Source organism: Ursus maritimus, unplaced genomic scaffold (genome assembly GCF_017311325.1).
Source record: "Ursus maritimus isolate PB19 unplaced genomic scaffold, ASM1731132v1 scaffold_34, whole genome shotgun sequence".
Classification (NCBI taxonomy): Eukaryota; Metazoa; Chordata; class Mammalia; order Carnivora; family Ursidae; genus Ursus; species Ursus maritimus.
This window is the reverse complement of record NW_024426008.1, coordinates 24934776-24960553: the sequence shown is the minus strand read 5'-3', so window position 1 is coordinate 24960553 and position 25778 is coordinate 24934776. Positions and strand designations below refer to the sequence as shown.

Sequence of the window (25778 nt, the reverse complement as noted above, 5' to 3'; positions counted from 1 at the left end):
TATGGATGATTTTATTTGATGTCCTCATAAGGACAGTGTTTTGGGAAGACAGAGATAACTGAGATGTAGGTGGCCATAGTCGTCCTCACACATTCTGTCTTCCGGAACACTACGGTTTTACGTCCACAAGGAAAGAGGGCATCAGGCCTGCACATCCGATGATTATTGTCTTATTTCATAGATTTAAAAATGCACCTGTTCCACACATGTAATATTTCTGTTATTGAAATGCATCCTATGACTGGCATATTACATTCCAGTGGTACATAAAACAGATGCATATTGTCCCGTTTGTAGAGTTCTACCTTTGAAATATTGCTCTCTTTTCTGTCCCAACTTGTTCAGAGCCCCACATTTCCTGAGTTGGAACCTAGCTGTAGACAAAAGAAAGGGAGCAGTTATTTGGCTCTTCTCACGACTGGGCAACTGTGCCGAATGTAAATGGTCCCCAAAAGGCTTCTGCGCTGCTTGCCCCAGCTGGGTCACCAACAGAGCCCTCCAGAACCCTCTCACGGTCTCTCAGAGAAATGTGTGCCCTGCTTCAGACTGGAGAGGAGTTTTCTCTCAGCATTCCACCTCAGTTTTATACAACTTTATTGTTCCTAGCATATACTTTTTGTGGTGTATATAACTGGATGTTGGTCACTGTGAAGTTTTAATAGAAAGACTTCAGTTTTGTTTTTTTGTTCAAAATGCTGATGTTCCCAAGGGCTGAGGTTCAACACCGTGTGTTGTTTCCACCATCTTTCCAGGAGCTTCTATCATTTTTAAAACGTAGCAATGAATATGTAGATGTTGATGTGCTGACTCAGAAAATACGATAAAAATAGCTGTAAAGTTGCTGTCACTGTCTGCTAATGCAAACAACCGCTCAGGCATCCGTGCCGTCGTAGTGGCCCCGGCTCACACTAGTAGGAAGCTAGAGAGCTCCAGACACTACATACTGAAGAAAGGCACTAAGAAATTCAATTACTATTTTCTAAACACAGACACCGAGAATACCACCCTACACATGCAGAAAAGTTAAAATCAAGAGACTATACTATTGAATATATTACACATGGAAAGAGAAGGATTACCAGGAATGTAGGTTTATTTCATCAAAAAATAAAGCAAAAAGATTCATCCCCCAAAGAGAGCACTGTATCCTTTAAAGCAGCAGCAATCACAAGGCACATATGTATGAAATACCTCAAGCAAAATAGAAACTAAACATTAAAAAATATGTTATTTAACAAGATGCTGAAGACCATTTGTTAATATGAACATAGACTATAAAAATGGCATTCTTGTACATTTTTAAAAACAATTTTATTCCTTTACCTCTACTAAGAAAAGAAACAATGGTGTAATATGTACGCACTACCCTATGTGACCCTGCACAAACATTTACACAAACGAACCTGGTTTGCTAAAGAAAAAACAGATAGCTAAAGTACAGCTTAAAAACTTTATTTTTAGTGCGTTCACATTTTCAGATATTTGAAATTCATAAGCTAAAAGGAAAAGTAATTTTCCTTAGCTTAGAAAAAGACTGTAGTTCTATGTCCCTAGGCAAACCCACTTCACAAAAAAGGAATACATTCAAGATAGTCTAAAATATCAAGGACATGATTTCTATTCTAGGAACATCGCAGTAACCCTCCTCCTAAAACAGATTAGAAGTCAACACATAATAAATGTGAAGGTCAATTATATTAAAATAAAGTAGTATTTGATTTAAATTATTGATCACTTAGGAAATACAATGACTACTCATTCTCTGGTTAGGGATGTTAAAATTAGCTATTAGAAATGGTGTAACACCAATATTTAATATATATAAAAATGCTAGGATTCAAATATATTACAATGAAAAGTTTATCATAATCGCACAGAAAGTGTTTCCTTATATATTAGCCACCGAGCTGCACAGGACGAAGGCTGAAAAAGATGTGGTTGAATTAGACCCTCAAGAATAGGTTTTGAGTCCTAGACGATGAGTGTTCCTCCAAGCTCTAATGCTGCAGAGACGTTATTCTAGGAACAGTTAAGAAGTGCTTGCACGCTCTTTACTACCAGAGGGAGAGAAGATAAACTGAAGCTCCATTTTTAAACAACAAAAAAAGAATATAAAATACTAGTATAATAAAACATTTAAATAGTACTAAATAGCACAATTTAAATACCAGTTATACGCTGTCATTAGTTTTCTTCTTAAAAAAATCAGTTCCTGGGCTTTTAGATGTGTTTTCTTTTAAAAATAACCAGCATCCTCCTCGTGGTTGGGCGCCGTCCACACCCATGCCGCCCGGTGGCCACCCTGCAGGTACACACAGGCCTCTCCCAGGTCACAAGGCAGTGACCAGAGGCCTGTGCGTGTGCCGCGTGGCAGCCGCCCGCCAGGCCCTAGGACCCGGCCTAAAGCAGCACAGCCTGGGCCACCTCCTTGATCGTGTGCGCGGCTCTCTCCAGTTCTTCGTCTGTTTGTTCCACTGTGACCACAACCCTAATGCTGAGAAATAACGACACAGAAAATCGTCAAAGGAGAGTCTGCGGCACCTGTTCTGTAAGTCAAGTTCTACTGGAACACAGCCCCACCCATTCGTGGTCCTTTGTTTACAGCCACTTCCTCACTATGCAGCAGAGTCGAACAGTCGTGGCAGGGACTCTCCGGACCACAAGCCTGGACACGGACCGGCCAGTTACAGACGTCTGCCCCTCCTGGCCTCACTGGTGGTGCACCTAGTCAGGGAACCTCGTGGTGGGGCTCCGCCTGGGGGCTGCCGGGACCCCTGCCCTTTACCTCATCTACTGCAGCACGCAGCATCAGGCCCAACTCTGGAATTCAACATTTCTCAGATCAATGAGTGCCTGCATGCCCACACCCATTCACAATTCAGTAAGTCATGTGGAAGCTCTGTAACACTTTGAGGAAAGGCAGAAATTTTTAGGTTTTCGGGAAACTGAAGACCAAAACTATCAGTCTGACAGGGCGGTTCAACCTGTTCTCCCCCCACCTCCCTCTGCAAACATCTGTATCATCCACTGGACACTTTCACTGAGCTGTACTGCGCTGGGCAGGGAGCCCCGAGGGCACAGAGCAAGTGCAGCCCGTTCTCCTGAAACACAGGATCACGGCTTCGCCTGGGTGTAATCAGTCATGAAAGGGCAGGATCTTTAGGGCACGTCCGAGCTGCTGCCAGTGGTCTTCCAGAATCCCAGTCTGGCCCTGTGTGTCTGCAGTACTCAGGACTCGAGAGTCGCCCCCGACCCCCTGGGCCTTCCCCGTTCTCCAGGGCCCCCTCGCGTGTCCCTCTCACGCTTGTGCTCTAGCTCCCCAGATGCACCCGAGGGTCTCCACACCACTGCACACCTGATCGAAGGTGATACCGACGAGTCTGTCTGACGTACTTGACCTTTTGGGCTTGGCTTGAGCATTACCTGCCCTCTGAAGCCTGAGTCCCTTCCAGGCCAGAATGAATCATGCCCTCCTCCTCTGACCTCACCGACCTCGTGCTATGACCCTGAGCGCTTCATGCTCTGGGCGTCGACCTCCTTCGGCTATACTTGAAGTGCTGATGACTGAGCACCAATCTTAAACCAAGAGTCCAAGTGCTCTCCTCCCATGTGCAGCTTCTTGAACCTCTCTAGATCTTCCCCACTGTTGCTTTCCTCTCCCCGGGTGGTTTATACATGTTTGCCAGATGAAGTACCATGCGGCGCTCCAGCCAGCAGTGGGGTCAATGCCACCATCCGGATGTGCCCCTCCCACAGGACGGCCCTCACGGCGGACATGGCCGGCACAGCACGTGCAGCTTAGGGTCACGGTAGACCGCTGCGGATCAGAACTTCGGCTGTCCCAGATCAGCCCTGGGGTCTCAGACACTTCTTTTGAGTTAAATGGAGGGTACAGTGAGTCCTGGGGGGGCTTTACAGTTAAAAATGTAAAATGGCTAGTTTAAGAACAGGAAACATGATGTACTATACTTGAGTATAGTACGCGTTCTTCCTCATCCTGTGACAGTCTTTCAAACATTTTCAGAACAAAACACATTTTATACAGAGTTCTGGAAGAAGGAAAAACAAGTCAGGTCACATTTTAACATCCACCAACCTTGGAGGAGGGAGGCACTTCTCTTCTTTCTCCAGGTAGCGTGCCTGGGTTAATGCGATGCTTCTGTCCATGCACTGTATGAAGAAGAGGGACACGTTTGCAAGCTGGGCCGCGGACGCTGTGCTCATTACATCAGGAAGGTGCTCTGAAATGCTATCCCTAACCACAGCGTTAATTCATTTTTCCAGTTACATCTGCGAGAAGGCAAAACGGCAATACCAGGACACTGTCCGGAGCAGCCCCAAGCGGTACGACGGTCCTGCTGCGGCGCCCTCCTGCAGGACCGCCCAGAGCACCACCGCGAGCTGTGTGGCTGTCCAGCACTGCGAGACAGGGCTCGTGCCACCGCGAGACCCAACTTTTAATTTTACTCAATTTAAATAGCCACCGGTAGCTAGGAGTTTCCATTTTAAACAAAGCAGAAGTAGGACATGTGGAAATAGTCCCAGCAAAGCCCTGGAAACTAACCAAAAGCTGGACTTAATAGTAACACCAGGCGAACGGTTTCAGAGACAAACTGTTCACACTTCAGATATTAGCAATTCCTCTGATTTCCACGGGCTACCTTCGAGCTGGTGCTACCAGCTAGAACAGTCTGGGTCCATTTTTTGCATAGCTTTTCCATACCTTAACCACTTGTCAATATTTTTTAAAAATTCAAACATTCTCTATCAAAATAAAGAAAGTATAAAAATCAGACTGAAGTCATGGCTTATCAGGGTTTTTTTCTGGTTGATGAAAATGCTTTGGAATGAGGTGGGTGTACAGCCTTGAGTGTACTCAAAACCACTCAACTGTATTAGTTTAAACGGGTGAAATGTTTTGGTCTCTGAATTATATTTAAAAAAGCATCAGTCAGAGCAAGGGGACGCATACAGAAAGGGATAAGCATCCCCAGGGCCGGGCAGTGAGGGTGTCTGGCTGGGGATGGGCCACGCCGTCCGCCGCCAGGCTGGCTTCCCGCTGCCAAACCCCCTTCGGCAAACACCAGCAGGCAACACGGCAGACTCTTACTGATGCTGCATCTGGAGTGTACTTGGAGGAGTTAACTCCTCCCGAAAACATCTGGACTGGCTCTGTTCCTAGCCCTGGCTAGCTAAGAAACATTATAAACCATCGCTCAGTTTGTAAAAACAGTGTCTTGTCAAGCAACTCAACAAGAACTTGGCAAGAGCTCTGCATTCTGCAAAGCTCACGCGAAAGTCTGCACCACAGCCACCTCCTCTCCCCCCAACACGGACCAGACAGTGAAGCAGAGCTCCAGAGGAGGACGTAAAGACACTGCAAGACCTCCCTTTGTTACGCAAATGCAGTTTGAAGACTGTATTTTGTCCCCCCTAACCCCAGGCCCTGCTCTCTGATTCAGCTCTCAGGAGGACTGCATGGAGACAGCCGGCCTCGGGCCGGGGCCTCATATGGAGACGCATCGGTGAGCTGCGCAGACTCTCACTTTCTCTTCCGTTTTGAGGACAAGACACACAAGTGTGGCCTGTGTATCCGACGCTTCTCTCGCCTGCCCTCTTCAGTGTCTCTGGCACAAACAGAAGGAAGACCCCACTGCTGAGGTCTCTTGAGGAAGGAACTGAGGGGGCTCTCACGTGGAATGAGCGCCCTGGCAGCAGGGATGGCGCACATCCCACGGCGTGGAGCAGGTGCAGAGAGCCGTCCTGAGGGGGGCCGGAGGAGACTGGGGTGATGGGGCTCGCGGCTCTGAGAGGCTGCTCTGTAGCGGTCCATAGGTCCTTAGGGTGTAAGCTCAGCTGTCACACAAAGCCAGTGTGCCAGCTCTTTCACTGCTGTGTCCATTTAGCTTGCATTTAATTTATAAACTATTCCGGTGCCACATCTGTGTAAGAACCCTAACCACAAGGATGATGTACTTCCTTTTACGTCTGCGTATACTCACATGACATTACAGTAAAAGTGCCAAGGCGGTAAAAGTTGCCTCTGGGATGTTTCTTCCCGTGAGAGGGAGTCTGGCTTTCTTCATGCTTGCAGAGCTGTACCCAAGGGGACACCTGTGGCACCTCTGCACTCAGAAGGCGAGAATCACTGCAGCCTGACTGCTCATAATCTCATGCATTTCTGTAGTTAGGAATCTCAGATTCTGTGTTTGGTTTTGTTTTATAAGATGACTGACTCCAGAAGGCCACAAACTGCAGGAAGCTCTCCACTATCCGTCCTTCCAGGTGAAGTGGTTCACGCTGTAGGACACAGGACAGCTAAAGCAAGCTGGGAAGCAGAGGCTGGCATCACCCCTGGTCTCCATACTGAGCAGCCATGTGACCAGGGAGAGAGGCCTGACCCCCTGGCCACAGCCGGGCAAAGGCACACAATAGAGGACAGCCATCACCCTGACACCCGGAGGCAGGCCTCGGAGCAGGAGCCCCTGAAAGGAACCGTCAGAATGAGCAGCACAGGGAGGCAGAACGAAGCCTGCTTTCATTCTCAAACGCATGCTAGCTGTACTGAAGAGTCAAGTAAAGGCAGAGCCACTGTGAGGGGGAAGGAGGAGCTGCACGGAGGCGAGTGAGCGGGGCAGGGCTCCAGGACACACAGCTCTACTGAGCACAGAACGGCAAGCGGTCTTCCCCAGAAAGGCATTTCTCAGCTAATAACTAAGGTACAATTAGTAGTAAAATCATTTCCAGGAGAGAAAGATATTTAAATCAACCTCCAAATTAGGCCTGGTAAAGGAGTGAGTGGTCTTTCTTCCTTCCCAGTTACAAGAATACTTTGACCTGTCTCTGGGCTATGTTGGGGGTTCAGCCCAGACAGCTGTCCAGTGCTCTGTGGGATCGTGACTCATAATGCCACCCCACCCACATGTATGAAAGCCTGGCTTTGGACGTGCTAAGCAAATGGGTTTTCTGGAAGGCCAATCATTAGACATTTAAACACTGCGTGGGTTCAGGGTAGAAGAACTACATACTTACATGATTTACAATCTCTTGAAGGAGTTTAACGTCTTTGTCTCGAGACCCAGTGCTGTCTGTTAGTTGTAGGTGAAATGCTGGAGAAAGTGACTCCCCCACAACTTTTAACCCAGAAATGCTGAAAGGAAACACACACGCAAGCATTAAGTCCCTTCCGGGCGCAAGGATATCCCACATCTAAGTAACTGTACAAAGTCTGCATTAATGAATGGAACGAAAGCTTGTGGCTTTTCCAGGAAGCATCATGTGGTGGCTCCACTCCCGAGAGAGACAGCTGAAATCCATGCTCTGGGGAGGGGTCTCTAGTCTAGGATCCGCCTACAGAGCTACTCGAGTGTGACTGGGAAGGCGGTTCCCTGTCCTGGCAGACACCTCTGACTCACACCTGTGGCTCACACTTGCAGGCCGATCCCTCCTCCTGGGCCTGCAGGCCCCCTCATCTGCCCCTCTCCCTGTATCCTGCAGCTGGCCAGTAAGCCAGATCCCAGCCTGAGGACCACTTCCTGGGGCCTCTCTCCCAAATCACTCCTCTAGGGAAGCATCTATACCACTGTTTCCTATTATTGTTTCCTTCATGACTACTTACTAATGATAATGTTCCCTTGTTCATTATCTCAGTCTTTAGTTGTATCTTGTCTTTCATAAATTTATAGGGATGAATTCTGATATTAAAAACACTGCATTTTGACCATCAGAAGTATGTTTAGATTGTATAGTTCCTCTCTTATTTGCATGTTTTCTGTTAAGTTTTACTTGAATTATGACTATTCTCTTCTTTCTTAGGATTTAACAGCACAGACATCTGCAGCTTCTCAGGGAGGGAAAGAGATTTCTTTAGGGGTGAAATTCTGTATTTTCAAATGATTATTACAGATGTCAAGAGAACTGCAGGTCAAGTTCATTTAAAGTTCATTTTTATCCGACACTAATAATACTTTGATTTTTGACTCATCTCCTAGGCTACAAATGGTGACACATGGCTATTTGAAATTGAGCTCCTAGGCTACAAATCTCCTAGGCTACAAATGGTGACACATGGCTATTTGAAATTGAGCTAACCATATTTTAATTTTTTAAAATTAAAAAAAAAAAGCTTATATTTATTTGAGAGAGAGAGAGCACACGCACGCACATGAGCAGGGGGAGTAGCCGGCAGAGGGAGAAGCAGACTCCCTGATGAGCAAGGAGCCCGATGTGGGGCTCAATCCCAGGACCCCAGGATCATGATGTGAGCTGAAGGCAGACCCTTAACCATCTGAGCCATCCAGGTGCCCCTGAACTAATCATTTTAGATTGCCTCCATTTAGCTAGCTTCACTTAGAAATATTTGCTTTTCCCTTAGAATGAAATTAGCACAAAAAGCAATTCGCAGCACATTTGATTCCTTAAACACATTTAGGACTCACCGAGCTTTACTGAATGACTACTGTGTGTCAAGCATCACGCGAGGTGCCAGATGCCAACTTCACCTGCCTTTCAAAAACCACTAATGAGCGCTATAATTTGTGTCTCTTTCCTGGTATCCCACCAGGACCTCTCAATAAACCAGGCTGCAGAACAGTGCAGAAAAAAGACACTGTAATCAAATAGGGATTTACTCCAGAAGGCAAGCATGGTTTAACACCAGAATAATTATAACAATGTAATTCAGCATAAGACAAATCTATGATTTTTTTAAAAAAGCCTCCAAATCTAGGAATAATTTGATAAATACCACTTACAAGAAACCTTATAGTATGACATTTCATACTTAATGAAGAAATGCTTTTATACTGTGAAGGACAGGTGTGTCACTACTATGACAAAAGCATGTCAGGAACCTATACCAACGCAGTAAGAGAAGAAAAAGAACTAAGATGTCTAAGAATCTGGAAGGAAGAGAGAACCATTATTCAGATAACGAACTTTTATATACATCATCCTAAACAGAATGAAACAAACCACTAGAAGGAGTTTGGAAAGACTGCCGGATATCAGGTCATGAGGACAAAGTGCAAACTCCAGCTACACGGAGAGGCAGCAACAGGCTAGCAGCTGGAGGAGAAGGCGGGGTCTTCAAGGGAAAACGGCAGTGAAGAGACAAGAGGGTGAGGTGTACTCAGTGCTAATCAAATGACTCTGGAAAGGCTGACAAAAGAGAGGGGACAGAAAAAGGTGCTGGGCATTTGAGGGGGCAGAGCTATGACAGCAGGAGGCAATTTCTTTTCTTTTCTTTTTTTTTTAAAGATTTTATTTATTTATTTGACAGAGATAGACAGCCAGCGAGACAGGGAACACAAGCAGGGGGAGTGGGAGAGGAAGAAGCAGGCTCCCAGGGGAGGAGCCTGATGTGGGGCTGGATCCCAGAACACCGGGATCACGCCCTGAGCCGAAGGCAGACGCTTAACGACTGAGCCACCCAGGCGCCCCAGGAGGCAATTTCTTCAGCCGTAACCCACGGGAAGACTGGTTTGGATGCCTGCATGTATAGTGATTTGTGAGGGAAGATGCGAGAGACCAAGGGACAGCAATGAAGCCAGGCTGTCTGCTGACATGGGTGGAGTGCGGACAGAGGGCTGGGGACCTGGGAGGGGAGAAACGTGGGAAAGAGTGGGGACGGTGGAGGGATGGGCTTACAAGACAGACATAATAACAGCCCCAGACAGAATGAAGGGCACCTGAGGCTGGTGCTCCTGAATTTACAGTGACCCCACCATGCTGTGCTGTGCTGGCATATTAATATTTTATAAACCAAAGTAACTGGAACCAATACAAATAACATCTCCTAACCATAAATCATGCAAGAACTTTTGTTACTATCATGGAGACACACCCAGAACTTTAATTACCTCTGCCCCTACTTTATCTGGAACAGCTGTGATCTGCTCATTTACTCACTGTCCTTGTCCTTTAGAGAAGCTTCGAGTTTCCACATCTGTCAATAGGCAGGACTTTCATGATTGAAAAGACATGTTTCCACCTTAGGAAAGGCAAAAGGAAATACCTCGGGCAACATGAGATCATTTTCTGTAAGACCAGGAATCTGCCTGAAGGTGTCACCAACTTGAATTTTTTCTCCATTCCAGAGGAATCTTAAAGAGCTACTCTTGTGTAGTCAAGACAAACACAAGTAAAAACCTGTAAGGTTCATTTCAATTTTACCTGTCTTTCTTATAGTAAATTAAAATAAAACTTAGTAATTTTCTAAAAATTATGGCCAGGATGAACCCACTGTCACCTAATTCCATAGCATATAATGGTATCATTTTATCTGTACAGATGTGGAGAGATTCTCCCATGTTTACCCGAGCTATTTCTGGTGGCAGCATGTCTGGTGGTTATTTTCATCTTTGTACTGTATGCACTGCTATAGTATCAGTGAGCTTGTATCCTTTCTAGAAAAACAAAGTCATGGTTCTTCAACCACAAAATGGATGTTCTGGCTTCAAGCCCACAGACAAATCTGACTGAAGAGAGTTTCTCCTTCCTTGTTGTAATTCAGTCGAACTGATCCAAGCCTATTAGATATACTCAAAACCAAAGAGGTGACATGCAAAATTTTTCATTAGTTGTTTAAATGTGGTACAGACAGAGTTTAAGCTGGTTGAAAATATATAAAACTCACCCTTGTAAAGCTTTATGAATTCGTGCGCATTTTTCCTTCAACACTAAAAAAATACCTGTAAAAAAAAAAATGCACTTGTTAGTATATCTGGAAGATCTGATATTATTCAAATAAAAATATTTTTAAAGATATTTAAAGTTCAAGTTCACCAATTCAAAATGTCACAAACCCTCCTACAGACTACTAGCACACAGACAGAAATACTTCTGAAGGCCCAAGCCCCAGTCTTCAGCACACACGTCCTGGCAGCCCCTCTCCCACTTTCTGCAGAATCTGGGATGAGGTTTTTCACAACAAAACAATGGCTCTTGTTCTCATCTGATTCTACAAATAATCCGGCTAATAAAAGGCTACAAACATATTACTTATTGCTGGACCCTTAACAATTTGGTAAAAGCCACTATAGTAATGTTTACTATCTTGTCCTTGATATTTTCACTTTATTCATGGAAAATAAAAAAACTAAAATATATAATCAAGAGGCAGGAGGGCCAGGCCTTCTGACAAGCAAGCATACTAATGTGCACCCAGGAACAGGCACATTTCCTGATTCTCTGAATTAAAACTATGAAGAATTTAGAAATTTTAAAAATTCTAAATTTAGAAATACCAGGTAAGACTTGCTTTTCATTTCTGTTTTAGGATTTGTGAGGAGTGGTATCACAGCCTAAAGGTACATTTGAAATTTAGTCAAATTGGCCCATTAAGGAAGCTTTAAGGGCTGGTAACTGGGTTTGGCTTTAGTATCAACTCATGAGTCAAAGGCTGAAGGAAACAAAAGGATAAGCTATAAATGATATGTACTGAGAATCAGCAGCACACTTCAGCTAACTTCTCCAGTGACAACTAGTCCAGAGGTGACTCCTCCTCCTGGCGTTGCTGCCCATCCTGGGAGCCAGCCCCACGTTGGCTCTGGCTTGTCTCCTGGGTGGGAGAGAAGCTCTACACTGAATTCCTGAGGCAGGACGATGTCTTCACTGTCACCGTTCTATAAACCCCAGGTAACGTCACTCGGAGGCTCTGTGTGGGAAACACTTTCCCTCTAGTGAATTCCTTCAAAAGCACGCCAACAGCCTGGCTGACGTCACCTTCGGTGCCTGGTATCCTGGGTTCAGAAGATTATACCTGGATTTTCCTCCATGATGTTGAGAGCCTCGATCGCAGCGGCAGCCAACAGCGGGGGTAGCGAAGCTGAAAAGCAGTACCCCTGGCCAGAAAGTCGCTGAGAAGAAACGAACAAGTTAAAGACATAAACACACTTTTTTTTTTTTTTTTTTTGGCTAAAAAACCTACAGGCACCGGATCTGCACCACCTCCGAACGGTGTGTACCAACGGTAAGGTGCTAAGATCCACGCGTGTATACGAGTTATACATGTAACACAAGACTTTTTTAAAAAGGGAGATCATTTCAAATGTAAATATTTTGAGTGATTCTACTAACAAATCAACTTTTAAATAAAAACTGTGGTAAACTAAGTCAGAATGAAATTCTGTGACTGGACGTTACATGCTGAGTAACTTCTTAGCATGACCAGTGGAACGACTAGTTTCAGTTTCTGCTTTTGGTTTTTAAAATGAACCCACCTGATGGTCAATCACAAAAGACCTGCCACAGCAGAAACCTCCGATAGAGGCGAGGGAATTCTCCATGTTGGCACTGATAAGATCAATATCATCAATCTGCCAAAAAAGTGGGACAGCAGTAGTCATTCCTCAATTTAAAGAAAAAATAAAGACCAACGTCAAGTCTGCAGACAAAATTTCAGCACCAATCATGTCAACGTCTCGGTTCAAACAAACTACCTACATGCAAATAACGGATGAACCATACAAAACTTATTGCTACAAGGACTGATGTTTCGAAGTGCACCACTGAAAGGGTCTCACTTTACAAGTTTTGGCCATTTCGTCATGCACACACAATTTATTCACAGTGGAAGGAGAGAGAGAAATTAGGAGAAGATGAAATCCAAAACTGCTTCGTACTAAAAATATTCAGAGGTACAAAATAAGACCATTTCCTTACTTAAATAGCGGTCCAGCTGGCCTTCCCCCAGAAGGTACTTGAAATAAATATAAACAAACCTGTCAGAGTTTTGAGCATTTTATCCCTACATTCAATTTACCTTTCAACTTTTCAAAATAAAATCAATTACCCTGTGCCCCGTGGGCTTCCGAGTCCCCCACCATCTTCTCAACTCAGTGCTCTGCTGACCCTCACCTTCCGCACCTGGCAGCCCGGCACCCAGGAGCCATTCAAAATCACTCACTGATGGCCGTGATGACAACTGGCCCAAGCACGTCTGGGCATTTCTAAATGGTCCACAGACCCAAAAAGGAAATCTGTGCACTCTTTTTAAAAATCCTTTTATTATGAAAAATTTCAGTCACATACAAAGGTAGAGAGAATAAAAAATTCTCATCACCAGATTCAGTCGTTTTCACCTCGTGGACAATCTTATACCTTGTATAGCTCCCTGCTGCCCTCATTATTTCTTTGGAGCAAATCCCAGACTTCATATGGTTTCATCTATAAATATTTCAGTGTGCATTTCTAAAGGATACGGACTCTTTCAAAAACAATCACAAAACTATTATCACACCTAAAAAAATGAAAAATTTCTTAACATCAAATATTCAGTGTTCAAATACCTATCTCACGAAGCTTGCTTTCTGCAGTATTTGCTGGAATCAGGATCCAAACAAGGTCCACATATTCTGCACTTTTCCTCAGTGCCTTTAATCACCAAATGTCAGTCTATCTTTGAGGAGTATGTGTCAATCTAATTTCGTGTGATACTCCTTGTGCTCTCCATTTTTCTCTGGACCATATCGGTAGTGGGATGTAGATAATCTAAGGTGATTTTCATGTTCTTTAGTTCAACTTTTTAACATTAGGTTGCAAAACTTTTATACACAGGATTTGCAGAAAAGTTCCCTTCAACTCAACCGGTTACACAGTGGTGGGTGAAGACAGGTCCTGCAGACGGGCTGACACTGTTCCTGCTTGAGGCTCCAGGGGCACAAACCATTAAGACTGGGGGCAGTTGGGGCTCATTTCCCATCAGCAAGAGAACACATGACCAACTCACGCCAGTTGTCTGGAACCTTGAGGCTTTGCACAATCTGTGCCAGCACTGTTTCTGACACATTCTCTCGCTCTGTCTAAAGAAGTCAGGCCTATCGAACACCCCACACACGGAAATAACAGAGGATTCAAAATTCTAAGGACTCAAAAGAACATCTTTTCACTGCCATCATAATACATTCTAAGGACTACTTTAGGGAATTCTTACTAATTTTAAGAAAAACACGTTTCTAGAGAAGAGACATTGAAAACCAAGATCAAATGCTACCAAGTAAACGGACTGCAATTCTGTGAGTAGCCACTGTGCGTTTACAGGCTCCATGGTCTGGCTGACCTGATTCTCTATGGGCTGAGCGAAGTGACAGACCCCAAAGCTGCATGACCCTGCACACTGATGAGGAACGCCGTCTTGTGCCCATGAAACGTGTCCAGCAGGACGGGACCGCATGTTTTGTGTACGAGGAAATGTCCTTGAGAAGGAGAACTTACGCTGATTCCGAAATGTTCAGTGACTCCTCGACCGTGCTCCCCCAGGACTCCGAATGAAAGGCTTTCCTCCAGAAAGATTCTTGCTTTGTATTTGTATTTTAACTTAACCTAAATGGTAAACAAAACACAACTTTAAAATACTGATTATTAGCACACTAGAGAATATATTGGGAAGAACAAACCTAAACCTAAAATAAAAAGGAAAAAAAAGCACATACAGTTGACCCTCCACACTGGTGGATCTGTACTTGTGCGTCTGCCCACTTGCTGAAGCTTCTTTGTAATCAACACACAAGGCATAGAGAGGGCGGCAAAATCTCTGCACATCCCCAGCTGAGTCTGACTCCTGCTTCTGCTCACACCGTAAACAAGTGTCCTTCTTCATCAGGGTTTCTTTATTGCCACGTTTTTTGCATTTTGTGCTCTTTGCTGGTGATTTTGTTTAGGATGGCCCTGAGCACAGCACTCAAGTGTGCCGTCCAGCGTTCTCAAGTGCCAGAAGGCTACGATGTGTCTCACGGAGAAAACAGTTGTGTTAGATCAGCTGCATTTCAGGCATGAGTTACAGTGCTGACGGCCCTGAGCTCAATGTGAATGAACCAACAATATGTGTTAAACTGGGGCGCCTGGGTGGCTCAGTCAGTTGAGCGGCTGCCTTCATCTTGGGTCATGATCCCAGGGCCCTGGGATCGAGCCACACGTCTGGCTCCCTGCTCAGTGGGGAGTCTGCTCCTCCCTCTGCCTCTGTCCCTGCTTGTGATCTCTAATAAATACATAAAATCTTTAAAATATAATAATAATAAAAAAAACCCAATCCCCCCCAATCTGTGTGAAATACAGTGTCTTTGAACAAAACCACATAAAACAAGGTTATGTACTGGGCAGCTGATGACAATGCTGTGACCCGAGGCTTGCAGAGAATGAACTACATTTGCCTTAGCTATAGTTCAGTATTTGCAGCCTGTATATAGAACATAAGTATGTACGTGCACTTTCTAGAACATAACTACAGGTGGCCCTCGAACAGCACAGGTTTGAACTACACAGGTCTGCTGAGATGTGGATTTTTTCAGTAAACACAGTCCAGCACTGTAAATGTATTTTCTCTTCTCATGATTTTCTTAATATCTTCTTTTCTCTAGCTTGCTTTAAGGATACAGTTTAAGGATACATATGACCTACCAAGTATGTGGTGATCAGCTGTTTATGTTATGGAGAGGGCTTCTAGTCAACAGGAGACTACTAGTACTTAAGTTTTTGGGGAATCAAGAGTTACACGGACTTTCAACTGTGTGGAGGTCAGTGCCCCTAACCCCTGCATTTTTCAAGGGTCAACTGTACCATGATGACGGAAACAGGCTATACTTAAGATGCTCTAAATTTAACTTGATGTAGATAGCACACTGCAAATTTTTAAAGATGGAAATACTAAGATATTATGAATGAAGACATGAAATCTATGTGTTAAATACTGTTTGATTATACATAAAACTCCTGAGGAAATGTGTATCATTCTTCCCTCCGTGGCTGTGTTTTAATTTGAATTCATGGCATTTTTTTTTTAATTCAGAAAAAGCTTTCATTAATATGCTTTCAATTTGTTTTTCTCTTTGCTTTTGGTCTCATAATAAAGTCCTTTCCCAACAAAGATTTAGATGCATATTTATCTTAGGTTCTTCTAATTATTTCATGTTACTTTTTTGTTTACACAGTGGGAAACCTATACATGCTTGTATACAGCTCCCCCCAATGTTTAACTGATTTACCCCTAAATGGTATGAATGTGATCAGTTTCCCAAGTGAATTAAAGTACAGTGATTATCAACCACTACATTTAGATAGATTTTTATTAATAATGAATAAGCTAATTTGGGGAGAATTCTACCTTTTCAACACTGACCGTTTTCCATCTATTAATATGTATGAAACATTATATGAATGAAATATTTTCTAAAAATCATGTTTTAGAAAATTTTAATAATATTATGACAGTACTGGTACATAGACAAATCAGTGAAACAAAACAGGAATCCCAAAGTCAAACCCTAATTTGTATCCCATAATCTTTACATACTCAATGCTAATATATACTCGACCTGTTCCTTACACTTTATATTTTGCTTCATGGCTTGGCTGTATTATCTACCCATCAGCCCTGCCTCACTAGTATAGTCCTAAATATGCATTTCCGCTATCTTTTGGCCCACTATCACCCCCATATGCTTCTATCAGTCTTTGACATGAAAATAAGAAGAGGAAAACGAATACATCTTTTTCAATGACATTTAAGATGTATTAAGATCCTCAAGAAACAGTGAAAAACTTTGAAAACAAGATATGAAATCCTTATTCTGAATCCTTATTCAATAGATGGACTCAGTTTCAAGTTTCAGTGACTGAATGCAAGAGTGGTTCAACACAGGAAAAACAACTATATTAACAGGATGAAGGAAAACCACACCATCAACTCATCAGCTGATACAGAAAAAGCATTTGACAAAATCCAAACCTCTCATGGTATAAACACTCGACATATTAGGACAAAGGGGAACTTCCTCAACCTGATAAAGGGCATTTATGGAAAACACACAGCTAATATCATACTCAGTGTGGCAGCCTGAAAAGCTTTCCCCTCTTGCAACTCCTAGTCAACACTGTACGGGAGGTTCTAGCCAGAACAATCAGGTAAGAAGAAATAAAAGACATCCAAATTGGAAAGGAAGAAGTAAAACTATCTCTATTCATAGATTACGGGAGTTTATATATAGAATATTCCATGACACAAGATCAAAACACAAAATCAGGGGTGTCTGGCGGGTTCAGTTGGTAGAGCATGCAACTGTTGACCTCCAGGTTGTGAGTCTGAGCCCCATGCTGGGTGTAGAGATTACTTTAAAAATAAAATCTTATAATAAAAATAAAATAAAACACGCTACAAATCAGTTGCATTTCCATAAACTAGCAGTTAACAACCCCTAAAACAAGTCCATTTATAACTGCATCGAAAAGAATAAAATATTTAGGAATAAATTTAACAAAGAGATGTCAGACCTGTAGAGTGAAAAACCAGAAAACACTGCTGAAAAAAATTAAAGAAGATCTAAATAAATGGAAATATTTCTGTGTTCATGGATTCAGACTTAGCATCATTAAGATGGAACTACTTCCTAAAGCAATCCACAGACTCAATACAATCCTGAGTCAATACAATCCCTACCCAAATTTCAACGGCATTTTTTTTTTTTTTACAGAAATAGAAAAGCTGATTCTAAACTTCAAATGGAATCTTCAGGGACCCCGAATAACCGAAACACTCTTAAAAAAGAACAAAGTTGGAGAAGTCACATGTCTTGATTTCAAAATTTACGATAAAGCTACAGTAATTGAGATGGTGCAATACTGGCATAACGCTAGACATACAGACACATGGAACAGACTTGAGAGTCCTGAAATAGAGCCCATCTCTCTATGGTCAATGGACTAGGACCATTCAATGGAAAACAACAGTTTATTCAACAAATGGTACAGGGACAACTGGAAGCCACATGCAAAAGAATGAAAGTGGACACATTCCTCATAGCACATATAAAAATTAAGTCAAAATGGATCAAAGAGGGTGCATGGGTGGCTCAATAGTTAAGCATCAGCCTTCGGCTCAGGTCATGATCTCAGGGTCCTGGGATCGAGCCCCGCATCAGGCTCTCTGTTCAGTGGGGAGTCTGCTTCTCCCTCTCACTCTCCCTTTGTGCTCTCTCTCTCTCAAATAAAATCTTTAAAAAAAGCAAACAAAAACGAACAAAAAACCAAAATGGATCATATACCTAAAACAAAGCTAAAACTATAAAACTCTTAGAAGAAAACACAGGGGTATATCTTCATGATTCTGGATTTGACAACAAATTTCTTAGCTATGACACCAAAAGCACAAGCAATGACAAAAAAACTAGATAAACTGGACTTCACCAAAATTAAAAACTTCAGTGCATCAAAGGGCACTAATCAAAGAAATGACAAGGCAACCTACAGAATTGGAGAAAATATTTGCAAATCATGAATCTGGTGAGGGTCTAGTACCCAAAATATATAAAGAACTCTTATAACTTAACAAGAAAAAGACAAACAACCCAATTTAAAAATGGGCAAAGGACTTGTAAAGACATTTCTTCAAAGATCTACAAATGGCCAACAAACACAAGAAAAGAGGCTCAACATCATCAGTCTTTTGGGAAACGCAAATCAAAACCATGTGTTACACATCTACCAGGGTAGCAAACATTGAACAAAACAACTGAGCGCTGGTGAGGCTGTGGAGAAACTGGAACCCTCCCCCACTGCTGCTGGGAATGGAAAATGGTACAGCCACTGGGGAAAACAGTCTGGAAGTTCCTCCGTAAATTAAACATAGAATTACCATTTGAGCCAGCAATCGTACGGCCAGGAATATACACAGAAGAACTGAAAACAGGGATTCAAACAAATACGTGTACACAAATGTTCATGGCTGCACTCACAGAAAGTGGAAACAATCCAAATCTCCATCAACAGATAATGCAACACGTCCACACAGTGGACTATGACTTGGCACTCAAAGGGAATGAAGGATTGATACAGGCTACAAACTGGATGAACTATGAAAATATGGGAAGTGGAAGAAGCCAAGCACAACAGGTCACAGATGATAGGATCCCATTTATCAGGAATATCCAGAATAGGTAAATCCAAAGAGACTGAAAACAGACTGGTGGCTGCTAGGAGCTACAGGCAGGGGAAAATGGGGAGTGACTGGTTAGCGGGCAGAGGTCTCACTGGCAGAAAACCAGACAGTTGATGGCTGCATAACACAGTGCCTGTGCTCAATGCCAGAACCGTACTCTCCGAAATCTTTTGTGAACTTCACCTCAATGAAAAAGAAATCTCAACATTCATGGTTTCTAAAAACAGCATATTGCTTTTCCTATTAAAAAAGCTGTTTTGAGGGGCGCCTGGGTGGCACAGCGGTTGAGCGTCTGCCTTCGGCTCAGGGCGTGATCCCAGAGTTATGGGATCGAGCCCCACATCAGGCTCCTCCGCTATGAGCCTGCTTCTTCCTCTCCCACTCCCCCTGCTTGTGTTCCCTCTCTCGCTGGCTGTCTCTATCTCTGTCAAATAAATAAATAAAATCTTTAAAAAAAAAAAAAAAAAAAGCTGTTTTGGGGACGCCTGGGTGGCTCAGTCAGTTAAGCGTCTGCCTTCGGCTCAGGTCACGATCTCGGGGTCCTCGGATCGAGCTGCCTGTCGGGCTCCCTACTTCTCCCTCCCCCTCTGCCCCTCCCTACTGCTTGTGCTTTCTTTTGTTCTCAAATAAAATAAAAATCTTTAAACAACAATAAAAACCGTACACTTGAAGTAAATGTATTTTATCAGTGTATCAATTACACCTCAGTAACGTTGGTTTTAAAAAGCTGAGTCCTGATTATTCTTTAAAGACCAGGGTGGGCATGTAATGTTAATCTACTTCCCTGATACGGTCCGAATGTATTTATGGTACCTGTTATGCAAAGCAATGCAGACGTTAAGACATTAGAAGTGCTCATAAACAAACAGCATGACTGTTCCATGGTCCAAGTACTGAAATACTGAGCAAATGTGGTTGCTTACCAGTTCTGGAAGAGGACAAATAGTTCCAGTGTTCATATACAGCCCTTCCACTACGATGAAACGTCGTGTGACCCGAGCCTTGCGAGGATTCTTTAAAAGGAAAAAAAAAAGATTTTAAATTTCAGTAACTCCAAATGCAGAATCTGTGAGATGCTCCCTAACACTCCACCTGACAAGATCTATTCATCTGAATAAGTAAACAAATAGCCTGGGTGAGTTTCAAGTTCAGGGTTTCATACCCTGTTACTCTGAGACAAAGAACAGTGCATTCTTCTCTCAGGTTTTTCTGTTCACACCATCAACTAGGTGACCACATGCATGTGTGCACACAATTTAGGTGCTCTGAGAATACTGAAACACAAACAAAACCCTCCAAATCCAGAATGACTGAGAAGGAGTCCAAGGGAAATTTCTGGGGAGATGGGCACATTTTAGGTCACAAGGGGCTGTGATACCTGGGTTATCCATTGCGCAAAATGCATGGCTAGGATGTTTTCACTTCAGTGTCTACAGAAAGAACCACACTGATGATGGCAATCATCATAGAGACGGGGAGGGAGTTTGGCAGAGGCTCAGATGACACGAGAATGGCAGAATGTTGGTAACAAAGCTGGGGGAAGGGTGTGGAGGCTTCTTGTACTACTGTACCTTCTTGGGATGCACCGGAGATTTTCTAAGATAAAAAGTTAAACAGACATACCTTGCTCTCCTTCATCTACCAAAGAGCAAATACAATCCTCTCCTTCCTAACTACTGGGTCAAGTAAAACTCAATCATGACCTCATCCAGGCATGCCTGAGGTGGAGTTGGAAGGGCTATTTCAAACAACACACAACCTTCTTGCACCCCACTGATGGCAAGTCACAAATAATACACCATTCATACTAGTCAATCTGTAGATGCTTCAGGCGTGCAAGGCTGAAAAAACACTGAGGTCCATAGGTAGAGTTGGCACCATCTTCCTACTCAAAGGTTTCTTGCCTCTGCGCTTCTCATCAGGGACATTCTAGAACCCACAGCTGTGACACTCAGAAAAGTGTCTGTTGAAATATGCAGAAGTACATGCCACTGAGTGTGCTTGGCCATCTTTACTGTTCTTAACCCAAACCTGATTGCCATGGGTGTGCTGGGGGTCACGGGTGAGGAAGCGAGGAGAGGTGAGCCTGTCCCTACCTTTCCAAAATGAAGTATTTTTATTAAGACTTAAAAAATATTCAATGTAGGAATTTTGGGAAATGGGAAAGTACACAAATTTTTTAAACAGATAAGCTAGTTACAATTCTCATTGATATGCTGTCTTTCTTGTAAATACGTATCTTTATAAATGACTTTGCTCAAATCAGGATTTTACTGCAATAGTGTTAGGACCTGAGTTTAAAAAAATTATTTTGATTAATAATTACTGGAAACATGATTTCAAAGGAGATACACTATTCTACCTGTGGATATACCATACAGTAACTATTCCCCCAATGCTGGATGTAGGCTGTTTCCCTCTTTTACATCACATTGTGACCATCTTCTAGTCTTTAACATCACTTCTGATTCTCTCCTAAAGACAGCACCCCAGATACAGGTACAAGGGTATAGACATGTCAGAATTCGGGAATATCTTTGCCCATTCACCCTCTAGAAAGGCTGTGCCAATTGGCACTCTCCCCAAAGTTACAGGAGGGCCTGTTTCGTACACAGATCAGTGCTGGCACCTGTTATTAACCGTGAAAAATGTTCCCTCATCAGACAGGTGAAACCCCTTGCCTAATTTCACCAATTCTTAGGGAGGCCCAAGTATTTTTCACTTGCTCACATTTATTGGTATTTCTTCCAAGAACTGCTGTTTTTACCTACTGTCCTTTTTTATTTATTTTTTTAAAAGATTTTATTTGTCAGAGAAAGAGAGAGCGCATGCAGGCGGAGGGGCAGACAGAGGGAGAAGCAGACTCCCCGTTGAGCAGGGAGCCCAACACAGTGCTCGATCCCATGATCCTGAGATCATGACCTGAACCGAAGGCAGATGCTTAACCAACTGAGCCACTAGGTACCCCCCTACTGTCCTTTTTTAAAAGAAATATTAGTATGGAACAAGAGAACCTTATATGAAAGAAAATGAAAAAACTGACACCAAAAAATTTGTTCCAAACCTGGATGAAACCGCATATTATAATTCACTTTCAAATAAAAGGTAAGTGTCTAAGTAGAAAATATTAAAACACTGGGCATTTAGTATTTACTTGGAAATAGAAATTGAAAAAAAATTATTTCCAAAAACCAAAGTGTAAGGTTATTTAGAAAACCTACCCCTACCAAGAAAATGTGGTATAAATTAATTAGTAAAAAGGTAAAAACTATAAAATGGAAATAAATTTAAGATAATTTTCTCATTGTTCATAAAAAAAGTTCTACAGATTATAAATCTCATAAAACATGCACGCACGCGCACACACACACACAACCTATCTTCCAAATCCACACAAACTCCCTTGGGAAAATAAACTCTACGGAAGACTGGTTCATTGGTCACACTGTCAAGTCTGCCTTCTCCAATCTGGTAGATTCTATCACTGAATCAGAATATGGGACATCTTTTTACAATCTGTCAAAAGAAATTTCTCAGTGGAATGGTGTCAATTTTAAGATTTTCCCGACAGATTTTTCTAAACGATAAGACTGCGCAACACTGGCCTACAGCACATGTAGCGTCAAACAGTGAGAGTCTCTGCATATTCATCATGAGAAAGTGTGTATTCTAAGTGCTGCTCTTGGGCTGTCACCTAAGTAAAGAGGACAGAATCTTAAACAAATAATGCATGTATCTGGAAGAATAAAAATTACAAAATTAAGGACCATGATGAGCATTTTTCGTGACTCTGGTAATGAATGAGTTGCACTGGGAAAGCCCTCTTGCAAGTGGTGTTTGCGACGAAGGATGTAGTGCCCAGGTTTGTACGGCCCACACGCAACGGTCAGAACTGCCTTTTCCACCCGCGTGGTCAGTCAACAAGTACAAGCCCAGTGATGCTCTGGGCACCTTTCCTCCGCTGCACTCTCTCACCAGAACACCGAGGAGCTGGGGCCCCCCACTCCCCACCCCTCAGGGATGCAGGTACAGGTGCTCGGGAAGGAAATCAGGCTGGGGTCACTGTTGCCCACAGACAGCAGCTGCTCGGAGGGACAGAGTCACTTTGTTCATAAACTCATACATTAAGATCTGCTGCCACTGTTCCTTCCAGTTAATTGATACGTGATTTATTCTGACATAAATAAACTTGTCTTGAATCCACAAGGTATATCCTGTCACCACACTAATGTGCTCTGGTGTTATTTCTGGAGAGTGGTGAGTACACCCCCAGCCCCCCAACACGCACACCATTTTTCTCTTCCAGAAAGCTGCCTGCGTTACCTTCCCCCAAAGCTGCCGTATGCAATTATGGCAACGATGAGCAATTACAATCAGACCTGGCTCTCCAACACGGAGTGCATTTAATAAGCAGGGATGCCCTCACTTCATATCCAAATGTGATCCGCAGGCAAGTTTTCATGACAAATTACCATTTCATATATAATTTAGCTGGTTAGCAAGTACAAAAGAACTGTATAATTCTCTTCAAAAGAATCATACCTTTTGATCTTCCATCTCTTGTTCTTTCAGTAGGCGCTCCAGGTCAGCCATATCATTATGTTGAAACAACTTAATGTCACTACGTGATGCCTGTAATCCTTTCTGAATGGCAAAGCAGGCAGCTCTATCTCTGCAAGGAAGAGAGACGCACCAAATTGGGGTTTTAAAAGGCCTTGTCAACATTCTCAGAAAAGGAATGCTTGCTTTTTGTAAGCTGATCAACATCCCCTTGTTAACACGGCAAATCAATAGAACACATCTGACGGCTTACACACCGTTTGCACTTCCCTCTGCATGTGCTTTTCACAGAGCTACCATGTTGATTCTGCTGCACGAAGCACTCCCCTGCTGCATCTCACCCTCTCAGAGGTCAGCATGCACGTCCGCTCACCCACAGCAATCCTCTTTTCAAGAAACACGCACGACGCCGATAAGCTCACCCTCGGTGGTGTCTCGGATTTGACCGGCACACACTGCCACTACTTGGCCATGACAAGTACTACTGACTGTTGACTCTGGTTCTTGCCGATGAAACTTCAGTAAGATCTTCTAAACTGAGTTAGTTAGGGAGGGAATATGTTTTTGAAGTTAAGATGTACTACTTAAAAGTATACCCAAGACTTCTTCTGCAAAGATGGAATGGTCTTATTTTCCCTGTTTTTTCTAAGTACAACCCCAAACTTTGGATGTTCCATGTGAAACAAACATAAGAAGACACTGAAAAGTGGAGAGAAATGACAGGCTGGCTGAGGACCTACGAAATGACGTCTCGTGGACTTCCCTGACTTGGAGCTGATGAAGCTGGCCAACTCGAAGTGCCAAGGGGCATGGCCAAAAAAGCTCACAGAAGCCTGCTCTTTGTAGCCAAAGGGAAGGAAAGGGGGCAGCCCAGCAAGTAGAAATGACTCGACTGCAGCCAAACCACAGAAAAACCTGGACCCATCGCCTCCACACCAGCGAGGGCTGAGGGGTAGCTAGATCCTGACCCTCACAAAGCTAAGAAGCACGCCAACAACGGCGGCATCAGAGAAGGCAGCCAGGAGTTTTATCTCCACGGGATGGGAACAAGTGGCCCTCTTTGTGGTGTCCGTGAAGACCACGTGGACAGCCCTAACCTCCACTCCCCTGCAGGGAGGGGCACCCTCCTTTTCTTGGCTCGGGCTGTGTCAGAGGAGGCTCGGAGAGTAGGACTGTCGTTAACACCAGTGGAAAAGAAAACACCCCCACCCTGACGTCAGTGGAGGCAGAAGGGGGACCCTGGCCTTGTACCTCTACCTGGAAGTAATGAGGCAGCAGTGCCCCCCTGCCCCGAATGGAAGAGTGACAGAGAAAACCGACTAAAACATAAGGTTTAAATAAAGCATAAACTATAACAGCAGAATATGAAAATGTCCCAATTTCAAATATTATCACGAACCACGAACCAGAAAGATATCAACGGAATGAAAGAAAATAATCAACAAATGCCAATATTGAGCTGACAGATGTCAGAATTATCTGAAAATTATTTTTAGAGCAGTCATGATAAAAATATTTCAATGAGCGTTTATGAACATGCTTGGAACAAGGGGAAAAAAAAGAAAGCCTCAGCAAAGAAACAGGAGACAAAGAATCCCACGGGGAAACTAAAACTGAAAAACACAATGACCACGAAAAAAAGTACAGCGGATGGGCTGAGCAGCAGGCTGGGCGGGATGGAGGAAAGACTCGGAGAATTGACAGACCTAACAACAGAAACTAGGCAATATAAACCAGAGAGAAACACACGGCAAAGGAACAGAGCTGCAGGGACCTGTGGAACTACAACAAAAGATGCCACGCTGGCCTCAACTGAGTCCTGAAGGACAAGAGAGATGGCTGGGCTGAAAAGGTACTCAAAGAGAAAAGGGCTGAAACACCTCGAATTTTGTAAGAAGCTGAAACCGATAAAGAAGCTGAGTGAAATTCACATACAGGTACACCCAAACAAATATACACCAAAATCACGGTAAAGCTTCTGATAACGAAAAAATCTGGGACAGCAGCCCCACTAAAATTACACCTTACACAGAAGAGAAAAATGTATGAATGACTGATTTCTCATCAGAAACCATGGAGATCAGAAAGTGTTACAATATATTCCAAATACTTGGAAGAAGAGAACTCTCAACCAAGAATTCTAGAACAAGCAAAAAGATCCTTTAGGAGTAGAGGGGAAGAAACCAAACCATTCTCAGTAAAGGAAACCCAAAAGAAGACGACCCCAACAGACCGGGGGAAAAGGAATGGCTAAAGGAAGTTCTCTACACAGAAAAAAATAAGTAAAGAA

At 43.3% G+C, this 25778-nt stretch overlaps 1 protein-coding gene across 2 annotated transcripts in view; it reads right to left on the bottom strand.

Annotated features, from left to right (window-relative positions):
- Nucleotides 1–1075: 1075 nt before the first annotated feature.
- Nucleotides 1076–25778, bottom strand: part of SPTLC1 (serine palmitoyltransferase long chain base subunit 1) — a 52738-nt gene continuing 28035 nt past the window's right edge. Inside the window, exons 7-15 of one of the 2 annotated variants that reach the window (XM_008690901.2) lie at nucleotides 23471–23600; nucleotides 19852–19941; nucleotides 14215–14322; nucleotides 12222–12317; nucleotides 11762–11858; nucleotides 10637–10691; nucleotides 7033–7150; nucleotides 4097–4170; nucleotides 1076–2462 (exon numbers count right to left, since the gene is read on the bottom strand). In XM_008690901.2, coding sequence (XP_008689123.2) covers nucleotides 2237–2462; nucleotides 4097–4170; nucleotides 7033–7150; nucleotides 10637–10691; nucleotides 11762–11858; nucleotides 12222–12317; nucleotides 14215–14322; nucleotides 19852–19941; nucleotides 23471–23600 — 994 coding nt within the window. In that variant the 3' untranslated portion in view covers nucleotides 1076–2236. Of the gene's footprint in view, nucleotides 2495–4096; nucleotides 4171–7032; nucleotides 7151–10636; nucleotides 10692–11761; nucleotides 11859–12221; nucleotides 12318–14214; nucleotides 14323–19851; nucleotides 19942–23470; nucleotides 23601–25778 lie in introns of both variants that reach the window. The other variant, XM_008690900.2, reaches the window with a different exon arrangement.